The sequence below is a fragment of the Aricia agestis genome, chromosome 8 (assembly GCF_905147365.1).
Source record: "Aricia agestis chromosome 8, ilAriAges1.1, whole genome shotgun sequence".
NCBI classification, from domain to species: domain Eukaryota; kingdom Metazoa; phylum Arthropoda; class Insecta; order Lepidoptera; family Lycaenidae; genus Aricia; species Aricia agestis.
In genome coordinates, this window is record NC_056413.1 from 17,568,409 (window position 1) to 17,587,370 (window position 18,962).

The 18,962-nt window shown below is 35.8% G+C and overlaps 2 protein-coding genes and 3 non-coding genes across 8 annotated transcripts; 3 read left to right on the top strand and 2 right to left on the bottom strand.

The window, feature by feature from the left end:
- The first annotated feature begins 1,589 nt into the window (after positions 1-1,589).
- LOC121729415 (tRNA N(3)-methylcytidine methyltransferase METTL6) lies at positions 1,590-5,785 on the top strand. Of its 4 annotated transcripts, none has more exons than XM_042117932.1 (12): positions 1,590-2,411; positions 2,498-2,663; positions 2,868-2,913; positions 3,415-3,445; positions 3,740-3,791; positions 3,979-4,039; positions 4,220-4,285; positions 4,476-4,526; positions 4,721-4,786; positions 4,977-5,041; positions 5,236-5,299; positions 5,669-5,785. In XM_042117932.1, exons 1-2 carry the CDS (start codon positions 1,738-1,740, stop codon positions 2,658-2,660), a joined length of 837 nt encoding a protein of 278 aa, XP_041973866.1. In that variant the 5' UTR covers positions 1,590-1,737; the 3' UTR covers positions 2,661-2,663; positions 2,868-2,913; positions 3,415-3,445; positions 3,740-3,791; positions 3,979-4,039; positions 4,220-4,285; positions 4,476-4,526; positions 4,721-4,786; positions 4,977-5,041; positions 5,236-5,299; positions 5,669-5,785. The 4 variants fall into 4 exon arrangements, with proteins under 4 accessions (XP_041973866.1, XP_041973869.1, XP_041973868.1 ...); XM_042117935.1 differs by having other exon boundaries at positions 4,483-4,526; XM_042117934.1 differs by lacking the exon at positions 5,236-5,299.
- LOC121730015 lies at positions 3,596-3,677 on the top strand. The gene has a single exon (XR_006036053.1). It is a non-coding gene; the product is annotated as a small nucleolar RNA snR60/Z15/Z230/Z193/J17 (small nucleolar RNA).
- LOC121730016 lies at positions 4,078-4,161 on the top strand. Its single transcript, XR_006036054.1, has one exon. It is a non-coding gene; the product is annotated as a small nucleolar RNA snR60/Z15/Z230/Z193/J17 (small nucleolar RNA).
- A 1,560-nt stretch (positions 5,786-7,345) lies between the features above and the next one.
- LOC121729414 (probable ribosome production factor 1) lies at positions 7,346-10,637 on the bottom strand. Its single transcript, XM_042117931.1, has 6 exons — positions 10,475-10,637; positions 10,227-10,350; positions 9,815-9,978; positions 9,019-9,223; positions 7,845-7,990; positions 7,346-7,543 (listed from the first exon to the last, which is right to left on the bottom strand). The coding sequence occupies exons 1-6, from the start codon at positions 10,498-10,500 to the stop codon at positions 7,366-7,368; spliced, it is 843 nt and encodes a 280-aa protein (XP_041973865.1). The 5' UTR covers positions 10,501-10,637; the 3' UTR covers positions 7,346-7,365.
- A 4,114-nt stretch (positions 10,638-14,751) lies between these two features.
- On the bottom strand, positions 14,752-14,823 carry Trnad-guc. The gene has a single exon. It is a non-coding gene; the product is annotated as a tRNA-Asp (tRNA).
- Positions 14,824-18,962: the final 4,139 nt, after the last annotated feature.

Below are 18,962 nucleotides of genomic sequence, written 5' to 3' on the forward strand. Positions count from 1 at the left end.
TTGGCAGCATTATGACTTCTGCTACTTTCCACATATCAGGTACGTATTTGAGTCTTAATGCGGCATTTATGTGCGTAGTTAGTTTTACTATTGCCTTTGGTGGCAAGTTTCGCAAAACTTCTCCTGTGATAAGATCGAATCCAGGAGTTTTTTTCAGGCTTAGCTTTTTTATCTCACTTTTAACTTCTCTTGGGGTGACAAGTTTTATATTAGGCTCATCTGACGATAAATCTTCTAAATTTTCTTCTAAGATAGGTTGTTGATCTAATTCTATATTTGGTTGAAAGATTTCCTCTAGATGTTCTGCAAACGTAGCTGCTTTCTGTTCGCTGCTTATAGCCCAGTTCCCATTTGCTGTTTTGATGGGAGGTATTTGGGCAATGGGCTTTTTAAGTCCTTTTGTTGCTTTCCATAACGAGTATTCTGTTGAACGATCGTTAGTTAGTTGAGAGAGGTATGTGTTTATGCTGTTTTCGTTGAAGTTCGTGATTTCCCGCCTGAGTTTTTTTGTGAGATTATTAAGCTCTTTTTTTATAGTAGGGCATCTAGACACTTGCCACTTCTTTCTCGTTTTCCTTTTCTCTGCTATAAGTTGCCTTATTTCTATTGGGTAGCAATTTCCTTTTATTTTTCTGCTAGTAATGGGTGTATTATTCCACGCACAATTTTGTATATTTTTTACAAATTCTCTTACATCTAGATCCAATTGTTCTGGAGTTTTAAGGGGAACCTTAAGGTTTATGGTATGTTCTAGATCTAACTTAAAGCTGTCCCAGTCCGTGTTTTTATTTACAAGCGTGAGAGGGCGTTCTGTTATTATGATTTTCTCACTAAACGTCAGAATTATGGATGAGTGATCCGAACTCATATCAAAGCCTTCCTCGATTCGTAGGAAATTGGATGATATATTTTTGTATATGAAGAAATCAATTAAGTCAGGAATTTTATTGGGATCTGTAGGCCAGTATGTAGGCTTTCCTGTTGATATAACTTTGCAATTTATCTCGTTTATAGCGTTTAATAGCTCCTTTCCTTTTGTAGTAGTAAGTCTGGCATAATAGTGAAGAAATTAAAACGTGGCAACATCGTAGTGTCATCCCATCCCTTTTTTCTAATTCCCTTTAAATCACTGCGGGGCTAAAATGGTCGCTTTGGAGAATCATATAATTAATCATAATATGATTAATTTTTAAACTCCACTTTGCATGCAATTCATATAGTGATTCACTTAGATTAATGATTGGCCGCGCGCGGCGACCAGTCAATAATCGAAGCGAATCACTATATGAATTGCACGCAAAGTGGAGTTTAAAAATGAATCATAAATTATGATTCAATATACATATGATTCTCCAAAGCGACCATTTTAGCCCCGCTGACCTCCATACAAGTACGCGTACTTGTATAATTTAAGGTCAGGGCCTTAGATTTATTTGAAAATTGAAAGGTTTTATTGAATATTATGAACACTGTATGATTTTTGTTTTGCCTTATTTTCTTTTACTAAAAAAAAGTAAGGCTGTCATTGGCTGGCTGTCATAACTACATGTCATTTGTCAAGTTGACACTTTTCAAAATTTCATTTTCAATCAAATTGTGTTTAGTGCAGGACTTACTTTTGGTATTTCTTGAAATAAAACCAATTTAAATTACAAAATACAAGTGTGCAAAAGTAGAAAAAAGTAGTCATCAAACATGTGTGGTTAAAATAAGATAAAATAAGCTTGTTTACGAAAGATGGAATCGGATGAGTACGTGGGTTCCAACGGAGACGTTTTTGTTCACCGTTTAAAAGAGCTCACAGATGAAGAGAAACAACGTCTCGAAGCCCAGAATTCACTGGTAATACCCGAAACCAAGGCTGCTCGCCTGGAAAAAGAAGCTAAACGGCATTGGGACATCTTTTACAAGCGGAACGAGACAAAGTTCTTTCGAGACCGGCACTGGACAACACGTGAGTTTCAAGAGCTGATAAACTTTGACCCCGACAAGCGAATAGTATATTTGGAGCTCGGCTGCGGCGTCGGGAACATGATATTTCCGCTAATCGAAGAGGGTTTCTCAAATTTTTTCTTCTACGCTTGTGATTTTTCACCACGTGCGGTAGATTTTGTCAAAGCGAACAAGTTGTACGACGAGAGTAGAATAAAGGCGTTCTGCGCCGATTTGACTACTGATAACTTGTTCGAGAACATGGAAATGGGGTCTGCGGACATGGCGAGCTTGATATTCGTGCTGTCGGCCATACACCCCAACATGTGGGCGCAGGTGGCGAGCGTGGCGCACCGCGCGCTCCGCCCCGGCGGGATTCTGTTCTTTCGAGACTACGGTCGTTACGACATGGCTCAACTGCGGTTCAAGGCGGGACACAAGATAGCTGAGAACTTCTATATGCGGCAGGATGGCACAAGGTACAGATAAATTTCATCTATCATTATAAAACTTAAAACACATACATAGTTACAAAGTGTCGCCAACATAACCTTACTTTTTTCAGGAGCTACTACTTCACGGAAGAGGAGCTTGAGAAACTATTTGTGGAGGCTGGATTTGAAGTCCTTTCAAACACCTACGTCCAGCGTCGCACTGTCAACTTCAAGGAGGGAATCGATGTACCCCGTATCTTTGTCCAGGGAAAATATAGAAAACCTGACAAGTGAATGGTGAGCTATTTGGATATTTAACACTTTCGTACTTACTAAATTCTACAGTATTGCAGATTTTATAACTTTCTCTACATGATGATAAGTGCTAACCATTGATAAAGATGATTTGCATGTATATTAGCTCTAGCTGAACATGATTACTAAACTAGAGTTTTATTGTTATCCAGAGCCATTTTTTTAAACTAATTATTATTGTTACAGAACATGGACAATGTTACAAAAAGGCTAACTCACAAATCAAAAAAAGGTAAGATCAACTTCTATGGTATTTTTTATCATTAACGGCTGTTCCCAATATTTGATCTATCTCTCGTTTTGCCCTACTAGAGATAGGAATAGCTCACAATTAACATAAAATATATGTCTCTAATGTCTAATGTGAGCTATTCCTATCTCTAGTAGGGCGAAACCAGAGATACATCAAATATTGGGAACGGCCGTAAATCTGCATTTTGTCAAATGATGACAGCGCAGTGCAGCTGAAAACCTTCAGTTGCCTCACAACGGGTTACACTTTAGAGTAGGGACACTTTTTCATTAAATTACTGGTTTAATATGTAATTAATTACTACACCTAGTCATTCTGGCTAGGTTTGCTTTTTATTTGTTTCAAAATTGTCTTCTAGGGCACCTGATTGTGAGGTCTGATGTGAATTTGCAATATGCTACTGATCCCTAATATTTAAACATTCTACACATCACACTTATAATGATTTGTAATAACTTGTCATTGTCTCCATTTTAACAGGTATTTCCTGGGAGACAAGGTTTTAGCTTAGGTAATTTTCTTTTATAAATAACTTTAGGCTTGTTATGATGAAATAATAATATTAAAGCATGAAAAAAGTAGTTAGTTTTAGACACTTGTTTTTTGTAGTTATATCATCTATTTGCACTTAAGTACAATATAATTGCTTAAAAGAACTTGTAGCACTAAATGATGAGACCATAGTTCATCTGATTGACTTTGATGTATACTGCATTGTCTTTCGCTCCTATCTGATTTGTACTATGAACATAATTTATGTAGTAATGTTTATGAACTTGCTATAAACATTTTTCTTTGTTTCTAGGTACCTATCTCAAAGTTTTACCGCAAAGATAGCTAAATGATGCAGCACCATGGTGAGTTAAAAATTTTTACACTATTAATTTAATTTTATCAGTTTTATAATGTGATGATTCCAGATAGGGACATCTGATTCTGATGATGTTAACATAACTATCCACACTGATTTATCAACAGAAACAATGTAAATTTTATGTAAAATACTATCAAATACATACAGTATTTTCCTCTTTTTGTCCCCAGTTTGTTGAAGCTGCATCAGAATTAGTGCCTTCTCACAGACCACAGTACCATGATGGAAATGGTATGTATCTCATGAATGTTTTAATGAGTTGTTGCTATAACTTTGACATGATGATTTCATAGTTCATCTGAGTAACTTTGATGTATACTGCATTGTCTTTCGCTCCTATCTGAATTATGTTTGAAACAAATTTAATATAACCTTTCTGAACCATTTTATAATTAGTTTTTTGTGTTACAGGTACATGTTTTATACAAAATGAACCACATGACATTTAGGATATATTATCATCAACATATTTTTATGGTATGCTTATCTTTCTTTTTGTTGTTAGAGAATTTTATATGTTTAAATAATTAACTTATAATGATGATTCCAGATAGGGACATCTGATTCTGATGCTGTTAACATAACTATCCACACTGATTTTATTAATTTACTCTCCAAACTTTCATAGTGGTTGTTCCCTTTTACAACATGCATTTTTTTGTTTCAGGAGGTAGACTCTGGATTAGACAAGAAGATAAAACTACAATATAAATTAAAGGTATTTTTTTTAATATTGTCTTATTTTACAACTTTTGAGTCTAGTTACTTTAATATGATGACATGACCTATCAGGTCTCCCTCAACAGAGAGAACCCAAACCACCATGGTGACCAACCATCGCGTCTGATTCTGAATAGCAATATTGTTTTAATAATGAATTGAACTTTTATTAACATAGAATTTTTGTTATAGACGCGGCTGAACCTAGAACTGACATTAAGGTTATGGAAATAGAAGACAACTGACATCAAAGTTGAGGTAATTATTTAAATATCATACAATTATTGTTTTTAGTATTATTTTTCATGATGACATGACCTATCAGGTCTCCCTCAACAGAGAGAACCCAAACAACCATGTTGACCAACCATCGCGTCTGATTAATTAAAAAAAAAATCTCAACCTAAAAACCCTCATGCATGTTACTAATTTTCAAATTTGGTTTTAGGTTGTGGCAAAAGATACAGTTCAATGATGACACCAGAAGTACAACTGGGAAGAAGACTGTTCATGGTAATAATTCATTTTTAAATTTTACTGCCAAATACAAAACAGGTATAATTTTATATGATGATATGACCTATCAGGTCTCCCTCAACAGAGAGAACCCAAAACACCATGTTGACCAACCATCGCGTCTGATTTAATTGCGATTAAATTCTTATTTCTCATTATTTTGATCGATATTAAACAATATGGCTTTACAGGTTCTAATGATGCAGTTTGGTGTGCAGAAAAGAAAAATAAGAGATACAGTGCATTAAATAAACGGTAATTTTTCTTTTGTCAACCATTTTCTTAAACAGAACAAAATGATTTTGCAGTTAAAATATGGAAAAACTATATACTTACAATTACTTAGTATGTTTTAACTACATGGCGGCACTAGTTCTGACGAGTCAAAATAGCCTTGTATAAGCTGTATTGTACTTAGTGCCAGTGATCCTATATGAGTACTATGTGATGTGGTACTCGTAGTATACTGAGCACGAGATTAGGGTGGTCCAAACTGCAGGGCTAGTGATTAACACTATCCCTATTATATAGATACACTACAGTCTAAAATTAAATACATACAAATACAAAGTTACCTACTGCACAATAATGAATTTCTTTGTAATATTTTTTTTGTTTTAACAGGTCCTGACCATGGAGTAGTGTTGAAGACCACATAGAAAGTAGAGGAGATCTAAAGTTACATTAATAAATGATTACTGTTATAAGTTATAACTCATATTAAATAAATGGAATAAATATATTTTCGTTTTATTGGTTTAAATCGCTTTATAAAGTGTACTTGGGCGCACACTAGGCGACACGCGACAGCTCGGCGGACAGGCTACGGCCGGGCCGACAATATTCATATATTTTGTTCGAAGCTCCGCACACGGCGTCAGTCGCGGAGTCGCGACGACAAGCTAGGGGAGTCGCGTGCGCTCGCTACTAGTCGCTGCGTCTGGTAGCGCTGTGCACGCGCACACACGACGACAGTCGCGCGACAGCGCATCGTCAGTCTCGCTGTGAGCGCTAGGAGTTAGGACGGTACACGTGCCACGTCTTTGCTAGTATAGGCGCACACTAGGCGACACGCGTCAGCGACAGCTCGGCGACAAGACGCTAGATGCTAATTGCAAACGACGACGCCGCGTCTGACATGGCGACTAGACGTGACGATAAGTCTCCCTGTTTGCAATGGCTCTAAGAAAATTAATTAATGACGCCCGCAACTCCATTATGCTAAAATACTTATATCGTGCAGAAACCGTACATTTTTCCGAGATATCAATAAATACATATTCTATTGCCTTTCAAAGGACTCAATATTTCCATACCAAATTTCAGAACAGTAACAAACAGACACTCGCATTATTATATTAGTACGGAAGAATGAATTAGAATTCTGTGGTCCTTGACCTTTTTTTCATACGGGCCACAAACATGTTTTGATGTTGGTGTTGCGGGCGGCCACAAAAAAAAATAGGGTTAAAAATTACGTTATTCAAAATTAATGAATAATTTGATTTAAGTGGAAAAAAATGACAACTTTCAAGACCACCTTACGTTATTTTGCCAGCGGGCGTGAATTTCAAAATGGTTTAACATCACGTGGGCCACAGATAAAGTCCCGGCGGGCTGCATGCGGCCCGTGAGCCGCGGGTTGAGAATAGCTGGATTAGATGTCTTTGCCTATATCAAATCAAAATCAAAATTGTTTTATTTCTGAATAAATTTAAAATAAATATTTTCAGAATGTCCTACATGATGCCTACCACCGGTTCGGGAACTAACTAGGCGAGAAGAACCGACGTAAGAAACTCGCATAGTACCTATATACCAGCGATTGTCACAACTCACGCTTTACTGGTCAAAAGTCACAACTCACACATTATGACAATATGAGTGAAAGCTACGGGCCGCCGACTACCGAGTATATTGTGATCATTCTATATCAGCAATCTCAACCAGTGGCCTGCCGCGCCATCCATGCCTTTATCAGCGGCTCGCGTAAAGACGCAATTTACGCGCAAAATAGTGCGAAGTTGTGGAAATTTTTTCACTTTTAAATCGCCAATTTTTAAGAACGTTATTTTTAACCCATCCCAAAGTTTTGTTCATGGCCCACAAAGACAAAAACGTGTTCGGTGTTTGTGACCCGGATACAAAAAAGTTTGAGTACCACTGGTCTATATCCAGGAATCATGTTCGACGTTGACTGTACATGCTACTTTAGTGCAGCAGGCAGCTCTTCAATCAGAGTTATTTATTGTAGACCAATGTTCGGAGACATACGCATTATTTTTAGAAAGAAAATAAAGATATTACTAAAATAAAGTTTATTATAAGAAGAATCGTCGCCTAGATGTTTCCATTTGGTGTCTGCGGCCTGCTATGATCCATTCGTAGTCGCCGCGTTTGGAGTCAAAGGTGCCTTGCTGCAGGGAGATCAGTTTGAGGGTAAACCGTGGCCCGAGCTCCCTTAGTTTGGCGCGCTTGCCGTCTGTTGTGAATTCGTACCTAAAACAAACACAATATTTTTATGAGTTGAAAGGGAAATGGATTGAAAAGTAAGCACATACTCATTCAAGATGTTTTATTGAAGTAGATATTTGTAATTACAAGGCTATCCAAATTGTTATCCTTCAAACAAGCTGATAATGTAATAGCAGTAACAGTAATTCTAGACTTTCTGCTTTAAAATATTGCTCACAAAATTCTCTTCAATTCTAGTTGTTCTTATAGTCTGTAATTCTCAATAGACAAGAGAGTTTCAATACTCAGTAAAATGTAAGCATGCATAAAAGTAATGAAGATTTACCTATGATGCCTAAAGAAGATATAATCGCGTTGGTTATGGAAGGTGACAGCTCTTCTACCTCGGAACTGTGGCTCGTAGTGAAACAGGGCGCCGAGCATCCGTCCTATTGTTAAACCTAGTCTAGTGCTAAAGTTGTTAAGTATAACCTAAAATAAAAGTTAAGTAAAATGAAACACAACAAACCATACATTTAAAGTTCTAGACTTCTCTGGTTGTAGGATAAAAATTATACATAATTCAATAGGTATTTCAAACTTAAGTTTCATTACGTGTAGTGTCTAAACACACCACGCCGAAGTTCCGCGGCGGAAGTTCGGCATGATTACGTCAGCAATTTCAACCGCGCATACAATATAACGCAACGTAATTTCGGCATGGTGTGTCATCGGTAATTTAAAATCATCAGTTTGAAATCTTCCGTCGCGGAGCTTCGGCATGTTGTGTTTAGACTTTAGACACTTGAATAAACTGACGTAATTTTTTTGGGTGGACACATTCGTGGCTGTATGCAGTATGGCACTTGTAGTTGGTGAGGGGAAGAGGGGATTTCGGGACTAGCTCGAGCGTGTCAGATTAAGCTTGTATAGGCTTCCGACATAATATTGTGTCTAGTTATCATGGTATATAAATCAGATTTCTCACGTGGTGGGTTTAAATTTTTTTTTTAAATATTGAAATGTCATCGGATCTGTTAGATTAAGATAGGGGATGTTTAGTATACCCCAAAGAAGCTTCCATATAAAGCACTGACGATTCAAAGGTTAGGTAAGCATGTAGCGACATTTTAAAAGTATAAGAAAATAAAGCTTTATATTTTCCTAACTGAGCTTCGCAGATATTTTATTTTTCACTAAACTAAATTATTTAGTCCTTGTTGTGTAAAATATATTTATAATTAACCTAAGCAATTTTCTGAATATATTTTCTTTTTCAAAACTTTAAAATAGCTGCAGTCTCTGAACCCACCGCTAAAATAATAAACACTCTTATTATTTTTTATCACATTTACCTAATGTAAAAAGCCTACTAGGTCTCCATGACGCTCGAGTGACTACACAAATAGCACCCTCCCCTCCCCTACTATTGTGAGTGCTGAATAAGAGCCCAGAATTTGGAACATTCAGTATCTGTATAATAATAAAATAACTATGATAAATATTTAAAATGCACTTACTTCTGGTCTATGTTGTGTAATTTCTTTGTAATCTTTCCGGAGCTCTGGTGTGATCTTGCAGCTGGACAGTCTAAAGTGTGCTGTGGGGCCGTTGGGCAGGTGAATCAGCAGAAATCCATTTGGCTGTTTCTGATTCTCATTAATTATTATAACATCTGTCATTTCCTCTCTTATTGCTGATTGAACTATTCTTTTAACTGATGACCTGAAAATAAATATATTCATGCCTTGTATTCATACACGACAACCTCTGTGGCTCAGTTGGTGGGCTGTTGGTAGCTCAAGCCGGAGTTCGCAGGTTCGAATCCCACCGACGGAACAAAAAAGTTTTCAAAGTTCCTGGGTCATGGATGTGTATTATATAATAAAAATCTTAAATATATATAATAAAAACCGTTGTCTGGTACCAGTAACACAAGTGCTTTAGGTACTTAGCACGGGACCAGACTGACATGGTGTGAAGCGTCCATAGATATTATTATTATTATGTTATATTATATACAATGATAACTTGCAGGTTTGTATGTTGAACTAAATATCAAAAAAGTCTCTCTTCTTTATAATACAAATAAAAAAGCAAACATGATGGCTATGTTACTGTGTAAAAGATGCTTAAAATTGTATAAAATGTTCAAAGGTTTTGGAGTTGACAATAAGATATAAGTCTACTTGAATAATGTTATGTGAAATACCATCTTATTAACATTGAAAATTATTATAGGTACTATATTATAGGTATATTAGTATAGGTGGTGAATTTCTAGGACACTCATTAAAATATAAAAGGTGTAATTACCTCTGCCTATACCTAGAAAGAGAATTTGGAATGATCCTCATAAGCTCTTTGCCAAAAATTCTAGTCTTGGTGTGAGGATTGTCAGAGTAAGTTATCAAGACTTTGGGTTCATAAGAATTCTCATAATATGAAGATAATTCATCAAATTCCATATCTTTTTGAGCCTGAAAATTAAAAGTGTTCATAAAGTTTTGTAAAATGATCACAAACTTAATAAGCCAATAGGTATAATTTATTTATTAACAAGAATGCAATACATGGAGTAATTCAAATTTTAAAACATTCTATGAGAGAAAAGAAATATTCAATTTAAACAACAATACAATGAAAATTCGTGGCTCTGTTTATTTTATTGCAATACCTGTGCCCAGTATGTAACACCAACTAGAGTTTAAAATGTAATATAACATACCTCCTCCTGTTCCTCTGCGTCAACGTTAACCAGCATAGTCTCATCTTTCTCACGTAGGGATTCCAGTGTATGGGGAATTTTTTTAGGCACATCGTCGCCTTCTTGCTTTTTTTCTAGTTTGCGTCTAAACATATAAAATTAATTGTATTAGACACCGAGTTATATTTAGAGAATAACGAAAACTATTCAATACAAAGTTAAACATAAAGTTTCATGCACACGAGTTCTAACCTCAAAAAAGTACTTACTTCTTTTTGTCTTTGCCGCGAGCCATTTTTAAGTTTTTTAGTTAGGTTGAGTTAAAATTGATTAGAAATTACTTGTTTGTTTCCAAAGTGCAATATTAATTTATAAACACATTTATTAAATATCAACAATCAACATTATCAACACAAGGCAACGCAGCTGTAGCCGGAATTAATTGACAAGTGACATTTGACAATGACATTGACATTTAAATACTTTTTTTTTTTCTTATTCTGGCACTTCAGCTATATAACCATGGCCAGTGTCAAGTATTATAAATGGCGGGAAAACAGTATTGTTGCATACAATTTTCAGCATCGTTTCCTTATATCGTCATGACGATATGACGCGCGTCAGGTCAAAAGTCTAGTCAAAGTCGAAATAAAAAGTCAATACAGTCAAGCAGTCAAGTCGGTCGATTCAGTAAAGTGGTAGACGCTTTAATGAAACTTTCGATGGAGTTTTGGAGGGAACACAAAATAGCTCGTTTCTGGATATTGCATCACTTTCCTATACTTGTGCACGATGACGAATATCTAATGGATAATATCCTACCAATATTACGCATTAAAAACCCCAATAACACAATTTTAGGAAAATAATACAAAAACACAACATCACTCTTTCACATTCCCGCCTAAACTGATATACTTTTTTTCACTAGACTAGACAGTAGACAGTAGACACCAGCAACCACCTAAAAATGATGTAAAAATGCGACAAAGTGGGGCGCTGCTGTTAGCTCTTTAAGGGCCTTCCCTACGGAGATTCCGTAATTTACCGTATTTAAAGCCTTATAAACTCATAATTTGAAAGCTACAAAGTTATAATAAAAATACAGCAATAATCTTCAGTATAGTAACATTCCTTTCCCCGTTTTAAATTTTCTATTTTTGTTTATTGTACTCATGGTATCAGCTTCCAAAGTAAAACCAATTTATTAAAATTCAAGCATACATTCAGCATCTCCTTAGGATTTACAAATTGCTTTTATTTGAAACACACGCCAATAGATCGACAATATCATAAACTACATATTCCCTGTTTTATTTTAGGACAATTTTGAATTATTAAGATAAGTAAAAAAATAAATAGGGTTTTGGTGCGATCCATTGTGGTACTATAGACTTTATCTATGGTGCGATCTCGGCAACGTGCACTGATCTCCATTAAACAAGTACTATGATTCCCACTTTTTTTTGTGCCATTTGAAGCGGAATCAGCGACCCCATTATTAGGACCGAGAACTAAATTTGACGTAACCATTGGTAACCATGTATTTATATTAATTCTCTATGGCTTAATCGTTCGAATTGTTTTCGTGTTTTTATAGTGTTTTAAAAGGTTTTACGCGATTAAGTAATATATATATAATATATATGTAAGTGGTGGTAGTTCATAGTTAAACTATGAAAGGGTGTATGTTATGTAAAACACGGTACAAAAAGGGATGTGGGGTTACATTTCAGAAGTAAGTGATTTTAACAGCTCATTTCTACGATATTAAACTTTTATTGATAATATAGGCACTTAAAAATGTGGCACTAATCTTATTAAACCGTATTCACCACATATTTACCTTTGTTTTACCGATTTTTGATAAACAACAAAATTCAATAGTGCTGGAATTTTCTGTCGATAAAACTTATCGATATCTATAATAATTGTATTGAAATCTCCGATAACCGACTTTTATTATCAAATACATATTATTATGCTCTTAAAATAATTGACAGGTTTCCGTCTGACGAAGGAAGACTGGAATTATGGTTGACAAAAATTAAAAAGCCTGGTTGGCGTCCGAAAATTGCTACTACCGCTTGCCGTTACTATTTGAAGTGTACAAACGTTCTCTGTGAAAATACAAGGCACAAAACTACCATTTGATCGTGATTATGTTTGGAAAATTTATTTCAGCGTCTACTCTTTCTTGACAGACTGTAACTGTGTAACGGTAACTAATAAAATATAATGTTCAAGTATCGCACATATATTTTTATTATTTATAAATAACTTACCTATTCCACCCCAATAAAAAAATGTATTCAAACGTTCCATATTTATGGATCGCATTATCCAATTAGTTAATTTCCCTCGCACTTCTGCAATCAGCGCCAAAATGGCGAAAATCAAATGAGATAAAGTAAATCGATAAAAATTGGCTTGCTAGATCCATAAATAAATAAGAAACTTTTATATTATTATTAAACTTTCCGCGCGGCTTCTCCCACGTAAATATCTAATTACACAGACAAATTGGTCCACAAAAAATAGCCTATATAATCCTTCACGTTATACATTCCCCCGCTTTTTCCACATTTTCCTCTATTTCTTAGCTCCTATTAGTCTCAGCGTGATAAAATTAAAATATATAAAATGGGCTGTCTAATACTGAAATAATTGTTCGAATTGGACCAGCAGTTCCTGAGATTAGAGCGTTCAAACAAACAAACTCTTCCGCTTTATAATATGATATGATGAGATTAGTTAGGGTCTAATCACACAGAACACTTATTCAGCTTTGTTCACTACTGCTATCAGCGTCAATATGACGACATGATGGCGACTTTCAAACGTCATTTTTACGTCAAATTTAGTTCCTATCCCTAATAATGGGGGAACTGTTTCCGCTTCAAATAGGCACAAAAAATAGCTGTCATTTCAAAGGGTATCATCAGTCCAGCGTACTTGTATAATGGAGGTCAGTGGCAATGCGGCAAATGTAGGTATGGCCAAGGTCGTTTGCTCGGGGGACGGCCTTATAAATATTGAAGTAAAATTTTAAGATCCAGATTCTAGAATCCCACAGTCCATACAGCATTTTATCATGATATTTTACAAAGGCCTATGGGGGATTTTGTATGGACCCCGTCCCCACCCTTCAACAGTCATGGGATGCGTCTCGATTTGTTCACTGGGACCCAAAAAAGTCTTAAGTACCAGTTTGTCAGTTGCAAAATCAATGGGGTTTATTAAAAAAATAAACTTTTCTCCAAAAAAAAGGTGTTTATTTTTTAACAAAAAAATACTTTTTTCTACTAACAAAAAGCATATCAGGGTTCCGTAGTCAACAAGGAACCCTAGTTTCGGTCTGTCCGTCCGTCTGTGTGTCTGTCTGTCTGTCCGCGTCCTACAAAGCTGTAATTCGGCATGTATGCATATTATCTTAATGATGGCGACAAAATGGCATGTAAAATCTTTTTTTTTATGGTACCTTCCCAAACACATCAAGCGGGGGTGATTTTTTTACGCGTTCATCCTATCGTTAGGATACGTTTTTTAAAAATATTATTCAGAGTATTCAAAGATCATTTTCCGATATAGGGATCCACTTGTGAAATATGAAGTTTTAAAGTGGAAAAAATCGTTAGAGTCCAGTGTCCCCCCTTCCACTAGCTCAAATTGTTTTAGCTCAGGTTTCAGGTTCAGGTTTAGCTGTTTAGCTCAGGTTGCTTCTGGAAATGTGGAAAAATTCGCGGGAGTAGGAGATATTATGCTGACTTTAAAGGAAAACTATCACGGCTAAGAAAACTTCTTAAATAAGTAATTGAGTAATAGTCCATCAACTAAAAAAATGTATTCGAAGAACTATAAGGAAACTTTTTGTTCAAACTCTTTTGAACGTAACTGAGATGGTATTGTTGGTAGTGAAAAACACGTTACAAAAATGTACATTCATTGACGATACAAAAATTATCAAAAGTTTTTGATAATTTTTGTATAGTTAGCGGTACTAAAGACCCCTATATTGCGCGTGACCCGACACGCTGCTTGCTGGTTTTTAATTTCATGTACAAACAAATGACGATTTAATTGAAGACAATAATATTAATATGATCTAAAAGTAAAAAGAGCAAAAATAAAATAAAAACAATATATTATTTTAAAATATAAGGCCGCGTCACCATCAAACACGGCGCGGCATCGTCACCGTGCCACGATACGACGCGCGACGCCGCCACCGTGACACGTGACGCGTGTTCAGACTTCCAGTGCCACGAACAGTGCGCCGCCCCGTGGCCCGTGGCCCGTGGCACGATGACAGATGTCGCCATAGGAAAAAAAATCTCTATTCTAATAGATCTTTCGAATGACACATGTTTCTGCTCTGTTGGTTGGTGGGGACGTTTCTTCTCATAGTCCTTACTATGAATCACAAAACTTGATTCTTTATCTAGTGCCGCATTTTGTGGCTTTAGATGACAATATATTAATTTTGATATTATTATCAAAATTATGAAGAAGAAAAAAATAAAAAAAATAAACATAAAATAGCGTTCTCTCCGGCGGGGAATCGAACCCCGGTCTCCCGCGTGACAGGCGGGGATACTGACCACTATACTACCGAAGACTTGATAGTAAATCTCAAATTATGATACAGATTTTACCGTTCTCTTCAACTTGTAGCAATGAAAGGTTTCTATCACGGAGCTAAAACAAATTTCGGAAAAATGACGCTGCGCTGACTGAATATCACGTGGCAGAGTCATGCAAGTGTGAACTACAGCCGAGGAGTTTCGTCATAAAAGCGATAATCTTTTATCACCATGTGATCCGCCAGCTTGTTTCAATTATGTGATAAAACCAAATATTGAATAAGCAATAAATAGTAATAGATACCTAGACCTTCATTGTGTATTTCGGTTGCCGCTATATCTATTATCCGATTATTTGCTCTATAATATTAGTACTTAATGGCCTAAATTAATAAAGCCTAAATTATTGTAGGTATACTTTGTTAACTTCAATAACTATGGATAATATTAAAATAAAATAAAAAATTAAGGAACCCACTCTTATGGGAGCCCCCCCCTTAAGTTTTTATTACGTTTTGTATGCAAAAAACACAATTTTTGGGCTATTTTTGCTCTATAACGGTACGGAAGTGACGGAACCCTTCGTGCGCGAGTCCAACTCATACTTGGCCGATTTTGTTCTAAAAAACATTGTGTTTATAAGCTAAAAGGTTTTAGCAACATTAATTTTTTAAGCACTTTAAGTATATTATTAGAATAAGTAAGCAGAAAGTTACAGTAATTACATACCTACTCAATGACAGCAATAATTCTCGTTAGGCAGTGTAAGTAGCTCATGGGCGTGCCGAGTAATATATTTTTTGATGTGTAGGTTGTATTATACCTACTGTTGAAGCACAATAAAAACATATACAGTAGCGTAACCTTAACGTGTTCTTGAAATCTAATTCGCACAATACAATTTTACGAACGACGATAGCTTTGTTCAGCTCTGCTGCTGCTTTCAAAAGTTGCCTGAAATCACGCATATTATTATAGCGTACATGCATCCTATGTTGACGGTAATCGGTATAGTACGATGGTCCACTGTATATTATATTTTGTACTGTGGTTACAGTATACGAGCTATGATATTGCTACATCATGTTGTATTGTTTTTGCAATGGTCACGTCGCAGCTTAGGTATCTAGGCACTAGGCAGGCATTATATTATATTAGTTTTACATTGACCACTTTAAAAATGTGCGCTGTTATAATTTTGGACGTGGCGGTAATATCGTGGACATCCCCGGTAAAATGATATCATAGGGAAGAAGATACAGGTTCGGGGATTTCGGCGTTGTTTAAACAACTGGAAGCATAAGCCAACACATCAATTTGATTGGTCATCGTCATCGCAATCATAATTATACCATGGGTCATCCGTAGTGATTATATTCTCTTTGGGGTCATCACTCATCACACAAAGACCCAATTGTTGGTACCTACTTTTCATGATATTTACATAGGAGCAGCTGTTTTTGATGATTATTTCGCTGTTTGTGGACCGATTTTTAAAATTCTTGTGTTGTTGTATACGACATAATCTTATTTTTTTGATATAACAATTAACAAAGCGGTGAGCTGATGATGGCATCTATGAGAAATCGAGGGAAATCCTTGAAATTTATCAAAACACTCATAGTGGTTAAAATGTTGTTTCAAGTAACTTAAGCATATGTTACTTATAAGAGAAATTTCATATTAAGGTGTCTCTTGGTCCAAAGGCACTGAACAGAACCTTTAAAGATGAAAATTTGGAAAGTGCACCATCGCTTACATAACTCCAAGCATTTACCACAATTTTGCTTACAGTAATATAATATGAATAGTTAATATTCGTAGTGGTTATCTACGCATAAAGCCTTGTCTTGTAGATAACTAAAATCAGTGAAAGGCCTTTTCCCAGCGGTGGGACAGTATGGGCTAATTAAAAAAAGCATAAAATAGGTTATAAAATTGCTGAAAAGCAAAATTAAGTTCCTACATTATTAACCAGCATTACTTATACATGATTTTGATAATTATTTTGTTCTTTTAAAGTATATTATTATACCACTTTGGTACTACGGTAACTAAGTTGGCAATTTGATAATGATATCCATGTGTTATACAGGGAGCTCCTCAAAATTTATAAGGAAACATAATATTATAGTGATTTCGATTTAGTTAGAAGTAAGTATTCTAAGCATACGCTACCAAGTAAGATTTTGCCACGGGTATACCATGGTTCCGAAAGTGCTTAGAGAACTTCTGACTCTTTGGTTTCATTGTTGTTTTAAGAACTGAAAGCATAATAATTATGCCACTACTAGATGTCCCGCGCGGCTTCGCCCGCGTAAATTAGAAATTTTACAGGAACCGTATATTTTCCCATAAAAAATATTTCCCTCGTTTTTCCCACATTTTCCTGACTTTCTTCGGTCGTATAGTCTTAGCGTGATAATATAATATAGCCTATAGTCTTACTCGATAAATGATCTATCTAACACTGAGATAAGTTTTTAAATCGACCTGTAGTTCTTGAGATTGACGCGTTCAAGCAAACATACTCTTCAGGTTTATAATATTAGGTAGGTATAGATTTTTTTAAATTATCGCTTGACAAACTCGAGTCTCGATCTAAAAGACTATGAAATGGTATAATATGGTTGTGATGATGATGATGATAATGATGAATGTAATTTGCATAGTAGCATATTATGCTTTCTGTTATTAAAACAACGCCGAAACTCCCAAACTTGTATCTATAAAGAATCAGGAGTTCTCTCAGCACCTTCCGAACCACGGTATACCAGGTATATCTCAGTGCAAAATCTTACTTGTTGGTAGCATATGCTTAGAATACTTCTCACGAAACCGAAATCACCACATGTTTCCCTATAAGTTTTGAGGAGTTCCTTCGATTACTTATTGATCCTTCATCAGATCAGCACTTTTGTGAATATAATACTAAATTGGGATGATACCCTATATACTAAAAGAAAAATTTAAAAAATTGGTTAACAAACGGCGGGGTAATCGTTGAATATAAGAAAACGAACATAACACCTCCCCCATTTTGAAAGTCGGTTAAAATTGTAGCCAGGTGTTATTCTGATGTATAAGCTATATTATTGTAAAGTTTCATCAAAATCCGTTCAGTAGTTTTTGCGTGAAAGAGTAACAAACATCCACACATCCATACATCCAAACAAACTTTCGCCTTTATAATATTAGTAGGAAGTAGGATGTAAATTTTTTCAACGTAATTCAAGTTTAAGTACTTACAGTTAATAGATATGATAGTTTCATACCTAAATCATATCTATCTACAACTGACACTATTTACCATTACATAAATAACTAAAAAGAGTGAAATTATTATTTTTTAACAAAAAATTAAAACCGAATTCCAAGGTAAAAACAATAAGAATATTAACTAAAAAGTATTAAATAATTCTTTCTCTAATAGTGCCTTTTCCAGAATTCGTCAAAATCCCAACTATTTCTGTACATAGTATAGTCTTCATTATTTTGAAGTCGTAAACGTTTTATTGTGGAAGTCAGCGTCAGGGCCGGATCTACCTTAGGGCTATTTGGGCTTAAGCCCAGGGCCCCATGAGATCAAGGGCCTTCGCCCCCCAGCTAAGTCAAGTCGATAGGTATTTTGCGAAAGAATTCATAATTTTATTAAATTTTTGTTAGAAATTAAAAATAGAATCAACACCTAAATTGTTTAATAAACCTTTTGTTCGGCGTTCTTGTCAGTTCGTACACTGACAGTCAAAATGCTATGGCCCTAAGTAGTTTCAGCCCAGGGCCTCGTAAGCTCACGGTCCGGCCGTGGGTCGGCGTCCACGATATTACGTGAAGTCCGGACTCCGGAATTATAAATTTGGCGCGCGCGAAGGGTTCCGTACCGATATAGAGGAAAAAAAGGCCAAAAATAGTGTTTTTGTATGGGATTTATTTTAAATTTTTATTTTATTTTAATATTATAATTATATAATAGCTGCAGTACAATTGTCGCGGCCGGATCCGGCCGCTTGGGGATTAAGAGGTTAAAGTACACATATAATGAAGGACTTTGTGAAAAATTCAAGTAGGTACCTACCTGTTGCCATTATTGCTATAGAGGGGTTCCCAAACTGTGCGCCGCGGCGCCCGGCCCTGGTGCGCCGTGGAAAGGCAAGAGGGGCGCCGTGGCCCGTGG

Bases quoted from the DNA above. Each gene is read 5' to 3' on its own strand.
- LOC121729415 (XM_042117932.1), top strand. From the start codon at position 1,738: ATGGAATCGGATGAGTACGTGGGTTCCAACGGAGACGTTTTTGTTCAC. The intron at 2,412-2,497 runs GTACAGATAAAT...TACTTTTTTCAG, and splicing joins ATGCGGCAGGATGGCACAAG to GAGCTACTACTTCACGGAAG.
- LOC121729414 (XM_042117931.1), bottom strand. From the start codon at position 10,500: ATGGCTCGCGGCAAAGACAAAAAGAA. The intron at 9,979-10,226 runs GTATGTTATATT...TTTAATTTTCAG, and splicing joins ACGCAGAGGAACAGGAGGAG to GCTCAAAAAGATATGGAATT. The intron at 9,224-9,814 runs GTAATTACACCT...ATTTATTTTCAG, and splicing joins CTTTCTAGGTATAGGCAGAG to GTCATCAGTTAAAAGAATAG.